This window comes from Bubalus bubalis, chromosome 18, assembly GCF_019923935.1.
Source record: "Bubalus bubalis isolate 160015118507 breed Murrah chromosome 18, NDDB_SH_1, whole genome shotgun sequence".
Taxonomy (NCBI): Eukaryota; Metazoa; Chordata; class Mammalia; order Artiodactyla; family Bovidae; genus Bubalus; species Bubalus bubalis.
The window spans coordinates 29096774-29112894 of NC_059174.1; the positions used below are offsets into that span (position 1 = coordinate 29096774).

General features: G+C 39.8%; 1 protein-coding gene and 1 long non-coding RNA gene across 4 annotated transcripts in view; one reads left to right on the top strand and one right to left on the bottom strand.

Moving 5' to 3' along the window:
• The window catches only part of LOC112580113, a 982521-nt gene that overhangs the window by 894116 nt on the left and 72284 nt on the right, over positions 1–16121 (top strand). The gene's annotated exons all lie outside the window — the stretch shown is intronic.
• Positions 1–16121, bottom strand: part of CDH8 (cadherin 8) — a 382099-nt gene that overhangs the window by 120957 nt on the left and 245021 nt on the right. The window contains exon 8 of the mRNA XM_025268779.3: positions 10794–10930. Within this exon, the coding sequence (XP_025124564.3) occupies positions 10794–10930 (137 nt within the window). The remainder of the gene's footprint in view (positions 1–10793; positions 10931–16121) is intronic.

Below are 16121 nucleotides of genomic sequence, written 5' to 3' on the forward strand. Positions count from 1 at the left end.
ACACCTTCCACAAAGGATCATAGATAAGACTGTCTTTCCCATCCAATGGAAATATCCAACCCTACTGCAAATTACATGCTTTCTAAGTAAATGATAGAGTTTCAGTGCTTGCCTTAGAGACAGTTTCTTTGCATTCTAGCTCATTGCTTCTTTGTGACAAAGAGCGTAACTCTTGACCTTGGGAAACATGTGGGATGGACTCTTGCCGTATAGTCACTTCAGGAGCAAGAAAATATTAGTATCATAAGTGAGGATTTAGTCACTGAGTCTTGTCCAAGTCTTTGTGGCCCCATGGACTACAGCCCCCCAGGATGTGAAGAGACAACTCATTTGAAAAGACTCTGAGGCTGGGAAAGATTGAAGGCAGGAGGAGAAGGGGATGACAGAGGATGAGATGGTGGATAGCATCACTGTGTCAATGGACATAAGTTTGAGCAAGCTCTGGGAGTTGGTGATGGAGAGAGAAGCCTGGTGTGCTGCAGTCTATGGGGGTGCAAAGAATCAATCATGACTTAGTGACTGAACAATAACAAACTGAGGGTTTAGAGTAACCAATGCCCCGTCACCTCAAATTAGACAGAAGCAAGTTATCCTAGTTCAAAATTCTACCATCCAGTGGCCACCTGACCTGACACGGAAATGCTAGGTGAGTAGGGGTAAATTCAAGATGGAATTGGTGTCTATTTTTAGCCCTGATTTTTAAGCATTGGATTAGGGAGTCCTATAATCAGAAAACGTGCTGCATTTTCATTCTTTAGGCTTTGCTGCTTTGTAACCTGCTTCTGCTTGTTCAATACAGATCAGATTAAACGATAAATGGGCTTGTTGGGTAATGAAGTGTGGGCTGGCATAATTCAGGTCTTGCCTCAGGCTCTCAGAGGGAAGAGAAGTAAAGGATCTTAGATCAGAGGGCTGGCTCCTTGGGAGAGAGAGGGAACCTGGGGCTCCTCTCTGCCAGCGCCTTTCTCATGGTCTCTGTCCCCAGCTCTTCAGAGGGCTTAATATTCTATGGGAGAGCTTCCCCTTGAGTACAGTCAATGCCCCGCACTTTTCACACAAGGAGAGCACAGCCACTCCTGTCCTTCATGCCTCAGCTTCAGTCACTCAGGAAAGAATGACTTTAAAAACTTCAGAAAGCCATTGTGCCGATGTGCTTGTCAGCTCAAGACTTTTAACAAAGAGCTGAGTGGGGTATATTAAAGCAGAGATCCTCTCCACCAATGAATCAACAATGTCTGTTTAGAGTCGGAACTCATCAGGCTAATATCTTGTGGTATTAATTCGTATTTCCTCTATTCATTCATTAACTCAGCAAACATTCACTGGGAGACCCCACAGTGCTAAGCTCCCAGGATAAAACAGTGGTCGACATCAAAGCAATAATGTCTCATGAGAACAAGAACTTTATCAATGTATTTTCAGGGAATTCCTTGGAAGCCCAGTGGTTAGGACTCAGTGCTTTGACTGCTATGGGTCTGGGTTTGATCCCCTTAGTCAGAGAACTAAGATCCCGTAGGCCACAAGGTGTGACCAAAAAAAATGTATTTTCAAAACCTCAGGCAAATAAATGGGTATTTTAGGCCTCAACCAGTCTCTTAAAGGCAAAGAACATGGATCTTTGAGACCTGACAGCAAAGGAACTTAACCCGGCTTGGATATCAAGAAATATTAATAATAGTATTTAAAGCTTACATGTAGGAGAAATTGTCGTAGTATTATAAATGTGCTAACAGATTTATAATAAATAATACCAATTGCTACTTAAGCTGAAATTCTAAAGAATCCATAGCTAATGAGTTCACAGCTGTTAGAAATGTTGTGTCCAGTCCTTTTTCTCAAATAAGTAAGGGGTTGGAGGAGAACCTTTGAGATGTACATGTACTATAATGAGAAGAGGAACCTAGAAGGAAATTCCCTGTGTGTGTAGGCTACAGATCTGTATCATTCTCGGTCGTGCATCACTAAGATTCAGCATTCCAGTCTGAAATTACTTTTTTAAAAATGAATGCCCACAGTATTTGGAAATGCCACCTCCCCAACAAGAGGCAACATTTATTTCTCCACTCTGTAAACCTGCTCTCGGTGACATGACCTGCTTTGACCAATGGGATCTGCAGCAAACTCCAACCAGTCCATTCTGAAGGAGATCAGCCCTGGGATTTCTTTGGAAGGAACAATGCTGAGGCTGAAACTCCAGTACTTTGGACACCTCATGAGAAGAGTTGACTCACTGGAAAAGGCTCTGATGCTGGGAGGGATTGGGGACAGGAGGAGAAGGGGACGACAGAGGATGAGATGGCTGGATGGCATCACTGACTCGATGGACGTGAGTCTGAGTGAACTCCGGGAGTTGGTGATGGACAGGGAGGCCTGGCGTGCTGCGATTCATGGGGTCACAAAGAGTCGGACACGACTGAGCGACTGATCTGATCTGAGACCTGGCAAGTACTAGCTCTTCCCTGGAGTCGCAAAGAGTCGGACACACCGAGCAACTAACACTTTTACTTTCACTTTCATGTGTAAGCCCAAGTGGCTGGGGGAAAGGGAGATCTGAATGATACATTTAGACAAAGGACTAACAGTTTATGTTTCAGCCACTAGTAGGCACCAGGTTTGGTCTGGAGAAGGTCAGAGAGGAGGATGAGGATGAGGGGAGAGGGGCACTAGAGGGGGAAAGAAATGTTATTAAGTCCTTTCCATATGCCATTTTACCTGTATTATTTCATTTTGTCATAACATACTTCAAATATATCAACTGAAACTTAAAGAGATTACGTGGTGTATTCAAATCACATCTAAAGCATATTTTTGGCTGTGAAAATCTGCCTTCATAATTTGTTTTTACCTAGTAATCATTACTGCTTTCTGAGAAAGAGGTTACAACTACAACTTTGGTTTGGGTAAGAAGGGGGCTTTTAAGGCTGCCAAACTGGCCAGGACTGAGGAAAAAAGGTCCTCCTTTTGGACACATGTTTGTAGAACATTATACCTCCCAAATCATCTTAAGATGATACTGCCTCAAAAACTCATTAGTTTGTATATTCTCAAAATAAAGCTGGGTGGTTTTATCTGATGACAAGAAAGCTAAAGTTTTAGGACTATCCTCTTTAATTATATGAAGTGATAAAATTAATGTTTACTTTATAACTACTGTTATAATAATATTAACATAAGCATTATCACCAAAACTTTACTGTGTGTTAGGAAAGATATTAGTATGTAAGCATATTCACTTCTTATCACATACCTCTAAAGGTGTTTCAATATATCCCCCATTTTAGAAATAGGGAATCTAAGCCACAGAGAGAAGGTCAGTAACTTATCAACTAAGTGAGCGTGGATGAATGAAAAAATAATGATTCCATCTAAGGAACCTGATTTATAAACTTGCTTACTTAACTCTGACTGATATCTGCATTTTCTTCCCAAGTCCACGTGCTTCCTTTATTCCCAGAGAAACCACTGTTGTTGTTTACTCACTAAGTTGTATCTGACTCCATTGGGACCCCATGGATTGTGGCCCACCAGGCTCCTCTGTTCATAGTTTTTCCCAGGCAAGACTACTAGAGTGGGTTGCTATTTCCTTCTCCAGGGAATCTTCCCAACCCAGGGGTGGAACTCGTATCTCCTGCATTGGCAGGTGGATTCTTTTAGCACTGAGTCACCAAGGAAAACCATAACTGAGGATAAATCATCCTACTATCATCCAGTCTTTATAATCTGCTCACATATCTAAGATCTCTCCAACCTTACCCCCCCTCTATCCAATACCCTCAAACCTGGAGATTACCATTTACTATGACTAGTCAGCTTGCTACAACTTGTGCCTGAAAAGCTTGGATTACTGTTTGCTCTGTACCTCCTGTCCTTTATCTACAGTTGTCTACAATAAGAGCTCCTGTCAAGGATTTGAGGAGGGTGGTTTATAAGAGAGACCAGGGCAAGACACAAGGGTAGAAGCCTCTTAGGTTCTGTGTTTTTTTAGGTTAGGACTAAAGAGCTGTTAGTCATAGTGACGTCTTAAAGGAGTTCCTAGTTAAAATCTGTATCTCCAGCCTCAATCTACAAGCTTTTCCTAAATAGACTAGAACAAAAAGAAAGGCAGAGACAAAAGAGATGGAGAGGTAGTGGGAGGAGTTCGGTAGAATGGATGCATTCAAAGAGGAACAAAGAGGAGCTAAAGGAGACATCAAGTGGATATTCAAGGAAGTGGAGTGGTTGTGCACAAAACAGGCACGATTGTGGTTAAAACTGGTGTGAGTTACGCAGAGTGATACTCATTTGGGGCCTGCTTCTCCTCGAACTCGGAATGCCACTCCCATTGTTCTCTGTCAGGAAACCTTATTTTGGATGCTGCTCTCTTTCCCAGGAACCCGTAGCCTCCCCTTCACTTCCCCATAATGGATTTTCCACTTCCCTTCATTATAACCTTTATTGTTAAGAATATTGATTGCTACCTTACAGCACGTGTATGCTTGTCTGAGGAAGGGTATAGCCACAGAAACTTGCCATGTGCCTCTGTTCCCCAAGAGTCACGTCGGTCATCTGCTGCCACAGCTTCTCTGATACTTGGGAGCCCCGTAACCACTCCAGCCCTGAACTTCACTGTCCACCTCAGACTTTAATCATTCTTTCCCTTCTGTGAGTTACCTAACTGGACAGTGGCTTCTCTCCATCTGCTTCTACTCAATTCTTTCATTATGTATTATTTCTTAAAATGTTTATTTGTTTCTATTCATTTATTTCTGGCTGCATCGGGTCTTAGTTGTGGCACACAGGATCCTGCGCTGCAGTGCGCATGCTTAGTTGCCCTGAGGCATATGAGATCTTTGTTCCCTGACTAAGGATCGAACCTGCAGCCCCTGCACTGGAAGGTGGATTCTTAACCCCTGGACCACCAGGAAAGTTCCTGCTTCCACTCAATTCTATAAGGGAAGGATATTGATCTTAAAGAAACTCTACCCCTGATTATGTCACAGGCAATACACAGAGAGATTACATCTTTTGAGCGAGATGCTGATATAAAATCTGAAGTCCTTATTAGTTCAATCAGGCTCTCCAAGAATATGCCTGCTTCATTTTGAGGGCCTTCCTTTAGGCACAGATCAATCTACCAGGCCTGAACCGGGGACAAAAGGAAGGTCAGTAAACAAACTTATGGGTTGTGCAGTGAAGAAACACAGCTGCACCCAGCAGTAACTCACAGGACATGATTACCAGTTTTCTTGTTGTGGGGAGGAGAAGGGATGAAAGACAATATAAGCCAAATAAATAATTTAAAATTAAGCTATTATTCAAAGCCTAAGGTTAGGGCTGTATTAACAAGAACATGTGCAATTTATTCATCAATTTCTAAAGGTTATAGATATATTTTGAGCTAAGAGATAGAGTACCATCACTTTTAATTCAATCCTTGTGTGTGTGCATGTGTGTGTGTGAGTGCTAAGTCACTTCAGTTGTATCTGACTATTTGGGACTTTATGGACTGTAGCTGGCCAGGCAACTATACCCTAAATTTAAAGGAACAATTATGATTCCCATTTCATAGATGGGAAAACTGAAAGCAAGAGAGGGAGAATAATTTGCTTAGGGTTATATGGGCAAGATGAGGCCAACTCCACTAACTCCAGGACCTAAGATTTCTCTAAACAATGAGCTCCCTATAAAGATATGTTTTTCCTAAGTCTCCCGGGTTGGACAAAGCAAATTATTGTGGCAACTGGGCCTTTTGCCAGGGAGAAACATTCCTTAAGTGCTATCAAACTAGTGTGTTCCCTGGGAGATTTAACCATCATTAGTGAAAAGCTTCATTTGCAATATTGTGTGCAGCCCACTGTAGTGGGCTAGAGCAATGCATTATCGCTAACTCAAAGAGATTAATTTAATGGGCAATTATATGCTTCCTGCTTTACAATACTTTCAGGTAACCAACAGTAGTCCGCTTTCTGTAAATGTCAGCTGCCTGCTCTCAGGTACACGATGTCAGTGGGTTTCCCCACTCTCCATCCCACGTCACCACTTTCTCCGAGAAGGACACTCTAAAACTGGCACTCAATACCTCTGAAATGCCCCTGCAGAGACTGTATTTCCCTTACCATCCCCTCCCTGCCCTGGTTTCCTTTCTTTCTCTGACAGCTGTGCTTTTACTACGTTGCTCTCATAGGTACGTCTATACCACTCTGCCCAACCTAAATGAATCTCATGCTTCTTCTGACAAACCTTAGCTCAAATATCACCGATCACCAATAAAGACCAAACAGAAGAACATCTCACCTCTTTCCGCCTTCCTTCACAACATTAAAACAATGTTTATAATATATATTAATTGCAATAAAATTAATGGTTCCATAGATGCTCAGCAAATGCCATAACTCTGGTTTAAACACTAACCCAGGAGAATGGGGTCAGTGGGATATGTCAAGTTCTCGGTGAACTTCATTGAAAAACGTTGTCCCCTTAAAGGCACTGTTTTCTGCTTTCTCATCTCTGTTCCTCAGTTTCCTAATCTCAAAAATGGGAATAGAATTCCAGTCTGAACAGTTCCAAAGCCTGACTTTGTCCACCAAGCCGTTTTCCTCCCTAGGGTTGTAAGCGTTAGAATAGGAGGTTCTGAGTAAATGGAGGCTTGTTTTTTCCTCCACTGTACTCTTGTCCCTGTGCCAACCTTCTGCTTTGCAGAGAAGAACTATTTCATTGGCTTGCTTCAGGTAATGATATAGCAGTGTCAGAAGCTCAATTTAAGGATGAGAAAGGAAGAAGAGAAGATACAGGAGAGGGTTCCCCCTGAAGAAGGCATCTAAGAACATGTAATCTGCAATTAAACAGCATTGGTAGCAAACCTACCTCTGAACCCTTGTCTCTCCTTGAGATTCTGGGCAAGATACTTAACCTTCTGTCTGAATTTCCTTGACAGAAAAATGCATACAATAATGGTACCTATTTTCAAAGAGTGACGTGAGAATTAAAAGCATCATGGGTATTACATAATACTTTTTCAGTGTTTAACTAGCTAAATTTACTTTAAGCCATCACCATCATGATACACAGCAGTTTCAAGCCTTAGGATAGTTTCAGGAGAGGGGGCTGCTGCTAGAGAAGCTACTTAGCACAGATGTGCTATATAAGCCTAATCTGCTGTTAGTACTTGGGCATCTAACTGCCAGCTCATGTAATGAGATGTGCCTGTTGATCATGATGGCAAGTTAAATCTATCACCACTGAAATACTTGGGAAATACACACAGTGAAGTATCTCAGCCTTGGTTAAGTGAATCTGACACGAGAGGATAAAGGATGACATCTCCATTTTCATTAAGAGATAACAGATGGACTTTCCTAAAATCCATTTTTTAGCTTAATTTCATTTGCTTAAATCTTTTGTCTGAAGAGATGGTGCTCTGAGAGTAATTTTAAATTGTTCTCCCTGGAATGAATATTTCTTTATCTTTATTAGAAGCTCCCTCTATGGGGTTCTATTGTCCTGGGTGGTTTTAAACATTCATCTCATCCAAATACAATAAATCTCCCTTTAATATTTTTTTCCAGGACATGATCTGCAGCTTCAGAAGATAAACATTACATGATGCGCTCAATAATAAAACCAAGTCAAAATAAATTTCTAAGCCATTTTCATAGTAATTCCAATTTTTCTTAAGTTCTCTGTGATCTTATTATTTTGAATTCTGTAACTTAATTTTACATTTAAAATTTCTAGATTTATGTCCACCTCAGCTTATATTTTACAGCTAAAATTTACAGTTCTCTTTTATACTTCCAATCTTGTTGGTTTCCCTGTGTAGCTCAGTCAGTGAAGAGTCTGACTGCAATGAAGGAGACCTGGGTTTGATCCCTGGGTCAGAAAGATCCCCTGGAGAAGGAAGTGGCAACCAAGTATTCTTGCCTGGAGAATCCCATGGACAGAGGAGTCTGGCAGACTACAATCTATGGGGGTCACAAGAATTGGACACAACTTAAAACACAACACTTGTTGGTTTTAAGACAGTTACATGCAAAAATTCAAAAAGAAATGTTTAGTTTTTCAATCTCTGAGCAAAAAAAAAAAAAGAAAGAAAGAAAGATGCAGTAAAAGATGAGATAACTCCCACTGATGTCAACAGAATAAGGTGAGTTTGGGTTGTGTACTTTTAATTCTATAAGGTTCAAAGAAAAGCTTTGGGTTGCCATATGAACAGAACCATTTCCTGTTTGGTCTCTTTATGGAGCTAACTGTAAACTTAAGTCTGGGATATATTTGAGTGGTTTCTCTCAAGCCATAAAGGAAAAATTATCCGGTCTATATTTCAATAATTTTTAATCAATAGATGTCCAATGAGGCAGGTTTGTGGTCGCACCATCAACTGCTTTTATTCCCAGTACTCATCACCTTCTTCCTCACCTCTGTGTCATTCTTTATGGATATATCAGCAGATTTCAACCCATCTTTCATATATAGGTGCCCCTAGAAAGAAAACTCCAAGAGGACCAGATGTTTTTCGCCTGGGTTTCGATCACTGCTATATCCCCAGTCACTAAAACAGTGCTTGGCAAGAACCAAAGACTCAATAAATAATTACTGAGTGAACGAACAAATGAATGTCTTCCCTATTGGACTTGGTACCCTTGTCACCCTAGAGTTAACAGCTCATTACCCTGGAGCATCTGCTTTTGTATCTGTCTTCCTTCCTTGTCTGTGATTCCTTGCAAATGAGTTTTTGTTTCTGGATTGCCCCTGAAATGTTTCCTAACCACCTGTTCTGTATATTCATTTCCTTTTACTCTACAGAATAGAGTACATGGAGTCTTATGATTAGGGCCTTCTTGACGAATATGTAAGTGAAGGCAGCCAACTCATAACAAAGAAGTGTCATAGATTTAGGCAAATTCAAGTAGGTTATTATGTTCAATATATGAGAAAACTATTTTAATGGTAATTATTGCCTGCATATTTTAACAATAACTATGGTCATTTACACTGGGGATCTCAGATCTAATGCCTGATGATCTAAGGCGGAGCTGACATAGTAGGTGCCGTACGTAGTAGCTTATGTACATAGCTGACGTAATAGAAATAAAGGGCACAACAAATGTAATGAGCTTGAATTATCCCAAACCATTCCCCTTCACCCCCGATCCGTGGAAAATGTCTTCCATGAAGCCAGCCCCTGGTGCCAAAAAGGTTGGGGACCACTGCTTTAGAGCATTTTTATGTAGCCTCAAGCCAATCTAAATAGATACAGTTTTTCTCTGAGGCTTAAGATGACATACGGCTTCAACACTGTAAATTATAAATATTTCACATCTAGATGGGGTTAACATGGCTAAGAAATCAAAGCTTCCAAATGAGATGCTCAATTTTCTTTATCCCTTAATGTTACATGGGATAAACTACTAGCAGAGCAACATACTAGAGAAGAAAATGGTACTCCTAATAAGGAAAAGCACCGAAGTTTCCAAAGAGCTTCTTTTAAATCCCATATCAAGCTGTTTCTTTGCCTGCTTTGAGGTTGCCAAGAGAAACATTCTGCACTCTTGAATGGTCACTTTTTCACACAGTGGTTGTGTTTTATTTTTTGAATAAGACTCCACGGAAGACATTACCCCCACATCTCAAAGCAAGGAAAATCCAGGCCTTTCATGAAGGTCTAGATTACTCTTCTTACAGACAAATTTATCATGAATCTCAGAGACATTGGCTGTGAAACCAGAGCAGATTTAGAGAGTGCAAAAAGCAGAGTTTAGGGCTCACATCCTTTACATATTTGTACCCATGAATCTTTTTTATTGTGAACTTTTGTTTCCTTATTCAGATTCCTTCTATCCGAGTTCCCTCAAGAATGTACTGTCATCTCCCTTGAACTTGTATAAACTGTGAAGTCCTTCATCTCCTTTACAGAAAGGGATATTCAGATAACATGCAGAATGTCTTTTGCTTGGAAATAAAATGAACATCATATCTCCTTTGCAAAGGGGATTTAATCTGTACGATTAAAAAACAAAAACAAAACTGGTGAGGCAAAGTGCAAGTTCTCATAGACAGGAGAGCACTAAATTTCACCAAAGAGCTATTGTTTAGAGACTCCATTGTAGTGTCAGTAAGTGCAATCTGAGAAACTGCACTCATTAAAAATTGGCAGAAAGACTAACATATGTTATTTTAACAACCCTGGAACCTCCTCTGAAAAAAAAATAAGGCTTACATTTTCACATGTAATTTAGGAAAAATTTTATATTGAAGATGTAATTTTAAATAGTCTGTGATTACTGTGTAAAACACATTAATTCTAAAAAAAAAACAAACTATAATCTCATCTCCCCAAAATGATATGTATTGATACTGTAAATTTTCTTTCTATAATTTCTGCATTTATATGTGTATGTGTATATGCATAGCTTAAATGTGTGAGCAATAGTTTCTATATTGTATATATATAAATGTTAGTGTCCATTTAAATTATGATCTATAGTTCTTAAATTCTACTTGCACCTACCCTTTTATGCTAAATCTTTCCCATATTTTAATATGCAAAACATTGTTTTTAATGGCTGAATAATGGGTATAAAGATACAAGAATACTTGGATGTAAAAATGTTTCCTTCCCACATATATTGCAACCTTTTGGTAATTTACCACAGCGTAAGTTATTTCATGCTGAGATGAGGCATTCCAAGTCTCCCTGGAAACAAAAGTTCTAATGCCAAAATATCTAAAAGAAACAGGACCATTTCTTGTATGATCCCTAGGCATAAATTGCACGCAGGCACACAAGGAAGAAATGAACAAACCCGGGCACTTACTGATTTCGGTAGCAATGATTGTTATGTTGTGCCACACACTTAATTCTCTGTCCAGCGGTGTTGCAAGCGTTATCTTCCCATCATCAGCATTAATGTTGAATTGTCTCTCCAGGTCAGTGTGCCGGTCGATGGAAAACCTGCAAAACAGACACATCTGTAATCTACTTCAAAGTTTATATGATCCATACATTCCACAGCAGACCTTTAGTAATCCTTAGAAAGCCACAGTTGTGAAGCCAAATGAATTGGTAAATTCAATGGCATCCTAATTTGTAAAACAAAACGACTGAATGAGGCACAAGAAACTTAATAATTATTGCCCAAGGAGTCATTAGCTACATATGCAACATGGAGGTCATAAACTGCCATCAGTTTCAATAGGTAACATCTTCAAAAATGGCTGCTGATGAAGAGTTAATTGGACAATCCATCACTTTTATTGGACAGCTTATGATAATTAGCAGTTGCCACAAAATACCATATAAAACAATGAACTCAAATCCAAAGGAGGATGGTGCTAGACAGCAAATTATTTATGGTAGTTCCAAGGAAATGTGTATTTGTGTTAAACTTAGATTTGACTGCACAATAGGTATGTGTTTTTGTTGCTGTTGCTGTTGGTTTGTTTTGTTATCATTTTAAGTAAGGTATATATTTAGGTTTCCTATTCATCTCTGTCCATAGAAATCAGATGCTTTCTGATTCTCTGGTAAATAATTTTTTAAAATTGGTCTAGATATTTTAGCAGATTTAAAACTTTAATGGGCAGGTTAGTAGTCCTGTTGAGAAAACTTTTGGATAAGGCAGACATTAAGATGCTCTTTGTCTATAGCCAAGTGCTTCTCAGGAACACTAAGTAACAAGATCATACAGGAATTACTTTTTTACCACATTTATTAATATCTTAAGAAACACAAGGCATGATTAGAAAAACTGGCATGATTGGAAAAACTTTATTCCACAAATAAGCAGTGGAATAAAGTAAAACAGAATGAAATGGAGGTTCAAATAAGGATTGTGCGTGTATGCTAAGTCACTTCAGTTGTGTCTGACTCTTTGCAACCCTATAGACTATAACCTTCGACTGTGTGGATCACAAGAAACTGTGGAAAATTCTGAAAGAGTTGGGAATACCAGACCACCTGACCTGCCTCTTGAGAAATTTGTATGCAGGTCAGGAAGCAACAGTTAGAACTGGACATGGAACAACAGACTGGTTCCAAATTGGAAAAGGAGTACATCAAGGCTGTATATTGTCACCCTGCTTATTTAACTTATATGCAGAGTACATCATGAGAAACGCTGGACTGGAAGAAACACAAGCTGGAATCAAGATTGCCAGGAGAAATAGCAATAACCTCAGATATGCAGATGACACCACCCTTATGGCAGAAAGTGAAGAGGAACTCAAAAGCCTCTTGATGAAAGTGAAAGTGGAGAGTGAAAAAGTTGGCTTAAAGCTCAACATTCAGAAAACAAAGATCATGGCATCTGGTCCCATCACTTCATGGGAAATAGATGGGGAAACAGTGGAAAGTGTCAGACTTTATTTTGGAGGGCTCCCAAATCACTGCAGATAGTGACTGCAGCCATGAGATTAAAAGACGCTTACTCCTTGGAAGGAAAGTTATGACCAACCTAGATAGCATATTCAAAAGCAAAGACATTACTCTGCCAACTAAGGTCCGTCTAGTCAAGGCTATGGTTTTTCCAGTGGTCATATATGGATGTGATACTTGGACTGTGAAGAAAGCTGAGCCCTGAAGAATTGATGATTTTGAACTGTGATGTTGAAGAAGACTCTTAAGAGTCCCTTGGACTGCAAGGAGATCCAACCAGTCCATTCTGAAGGATATCAGCCCTGGGATTTCTTTGGAAGGAATGATGCTAAAGCTGAAACTCCAGTACTTTGGCCACCTCATGCAAAGAGTTGACTCATTGGAAAAGACTCTGATGCTGGGAGGGATTGGGGGCAGGAGGAGAAGGGGACGGCAGAGGATGAGATGGCTGGATGGCATCACTGACTCGATGGATGTGAGTCTGAGTGAACTCCGGGAGTTGGTGATGGACAGGGAGGCCTGGCGTGCTGCAATTCACGGGGTCGCAAAGAATCGGACACAACTGAAGGACTGAACTGAACTGAACATAGACTATAGCCCACTAGGCTCCTCTGTCCATGGAATTCTCCAGGCAAAAATACTGGAGTGGGTTGCCATGCCCTTCTCCACGGGATCTTCATGACCCAGGGATCAAGCCCGTGTCTCCTATGTCTCTTGCATTGGCAGGCAGGTTCTTTACCACTAGTGCCACCTGGGAAACCCTCAAACAACTCCCCCAAATTTTTATGTTAAAACCCTAATTCCTAATGTGTCATAGCATTTGGAAATAAGGTCTTTAGGAGGTAATTAGGGTTAGAATAAGTCATTAGAATAGGGCTCTCCTGTGGGATTAATGATGTTATTTAAAAAAAAAGAAAAGAAAAGAAGAAGGGGACATAGGCTGTCTCTTTTCTGCTCTCTGCCAAGGAGGATTCAAGAAGACAACCATACCAGAAAATGTGCCCTCACCATACAGTGGATCTGCTGGTACCTTGATCTTGGACTTCCCAGCCCCCAGAAACTGTGAGAAACAGATTTTTGGTGTTTAATTCACCCCATCTAGGATACTCCATATCTACAGAAGCCCAAACTAAGACCAAGGTCATGTGCAATCCCATCTAGGAGGCAGGACTGAAGAAACCCTTCATGGTTTAGGGGAACTCCTGAGAAGTATACATGAAATCTGTTTATTGGTACCCATTAACACTAAATACGAAACATGCTCCATGGCTATTTGCAGCTAAGCGTATTTTCCTTTTCTATGTGTTCTTATGAACATTTATTATATCATCAAGAATAAAACTATGCTATTATAAGAAAAAAAAATAAAATTTCCCCTAATTTTGTATCTGTAGGTTTGTACTGTTAACATTTTAGTGGATTTCATTGCAAACATATATACTGGTACTTTATGCTTATCTATCTATGCATATCTACTTATTTGTATCTATATCTAACTCTGGGAAATAGTGAAAGACAGGGAAGCCTGACATGCTGCAGTCCATGGGGTCGCAAAGAATCCGACACAACCTAGCAACTGAACAACAACAACAACAAAGGGGGATGGGTAAATGGATGGACGGAGGACAGGAAGACATATAGGGATATGGATAACTCCTTGCTCCTCTTAGCTGTATCTTCTCATTAGAAATGGCATGCATACTCCTTATCAGTTCAGTTCAGTCGCTCAGTCATGCCTGACTCACTGCGACTCCTTATACCAGATGCAAATATTAAGAAAAAGACATTCCTATAAATCTTCTACACTAATCACAAGCATCATTAGACATTGTGGAATAATATTAAAAAGTACTTAATTTTATTGACAGGATCTTCTTCCCTGTAGCTCAGACGGTAAAGAATCCACTTGTGATCCAGGACCCAGGTTCAATCCCTGGGTCAGGAAGAACTCCTGGAGAAGGGAATGGCAACCCACTCCAGTATTCTTGCCTGGAGAATCCCATGGACAGAGGAACCTGGCGGGCTACAGTCCATGGGGTCACAAAGAGTCAGACATGACTGAGCTACTAACATTACTACTACTAATTTTATTGACAACAGTGTGTTGCTAAATTCCTTGATAAAACCATGTACTAAGAGATCATAACTCCAGATATAATAAAGACTTGCTGCTTCTGCTGCTGCTAAGTCGCTTCAGTCGTGTCTGACTCTGTGGGACCCCACAGATGGCAGCCCACCAGGATCCCCCATCCCTGGGATTCTCCAGGCAAGAACACTGGAGTGGGTTGCCATTTCCTAATAAAGACTTAGATATAAAGAAAATAAATACACTGACTTGCATCTATACACCAGGAATTTATAAAACAATCCCTTGCCTAACCCCCAGGATGATTAGAGAAATTCAGAATGGATTTAAGAACCTAGAGACATAGCTGAATTAACAGTGCTTGCAAAATAATCCTGAGCATGAAGAAGTAAGTGTTCATTGCAAAACATCTGAATCTGTTGTATTACTGAAAAAAAGACTAAAAATCATTATCCTGGGGAACAATGATTGTTGATTAGACCAATGAGGTTCCATGTTTAACTGTAAAATAATAGACATGTGTTTTGCTCCAGATATCATGAACACTCTGTTAAAAGATCTAAGTGATGTCCAGAGGATTAATTATCACTATCTGCATCATATTCATAAATAAACTTTGCATGCACTGCTGGGTTCTAATAATTTTATTATCACACTGCTGATATTTCACACATTCATGCATCTGCCAGTTTCCCAGAGGCCACAGAAAATGAGGTTGGAAACACACTCCATGGCTATTTGACTGCTGTCCAGTAAATGCCTAGAACTTCTGGCCTAGAAGAAGCGCTGGGAACAATGACAGAGTTTTGGAAGCTGTTTGTGTAATCCCTTATTTAAAACTGTACCATGCAACCTTGACATTGGAATAAATTATATCTCTATTATTTATATATTGTTGTTTCTAGGATAATTAATAAATACCCTGAGCCTCAGTTTCTTCACTGGCCAAATATAATACTCAAATCACAGGTCTGGTTGTGAAGATTAAAAATGAGATATAAATCAGTCTTTGGTAATTAGTAAGTGCTGAAGATAATGTTCATCATCACCACATCACGATAATAACATCATGTCCCATTAAATGAAGCTTCATAAATTTTCCTCCTCGGAAGGTGGTGGAGAAGGCCCCTTTCTTACCAGTTTATAAATAGCATAAATGTGGAAAAAACATTTGGGTGTTATTTAACTCCCATAACTCTAAAAGAGACAGGGATATTTTTCTCATTTTTTAAAGATCCAATTCATGACAGACTTTATGAGGTGAGTCATAAGAATTTATAAAATACAGCCCTTTAGTACGATCAGAGGTAAGATTGCCATAATATTACAAGATTACACAGTGGGAGGAACTTGATGGGGGGAAGAAAAACAGCTTAAAATTCAGTTTAAAGTCTACCTCGACTGTATAAAGAAGCCTCTTGCTCCCTTTGTAGACATTTTGCATATTTTATAGCCTAGTAGACTTCATGGTAAAGGCTGCCCAGTACTGCTAAATAGTTCAAAAATTCAGACTTAGCACAGTCAATAAGCATGCATTAAACACCAAATGTATACCAGGCACAGTGCTAGATGCCTCTTTCTTTTTGCATCTTTCTCACTTTGGTGTCTTATAAAATGAATAAAAGAAAAATCACAGGTGTGATTTCATCATGTTATTAATCATTTTGTGCCTTTGTTACCAAA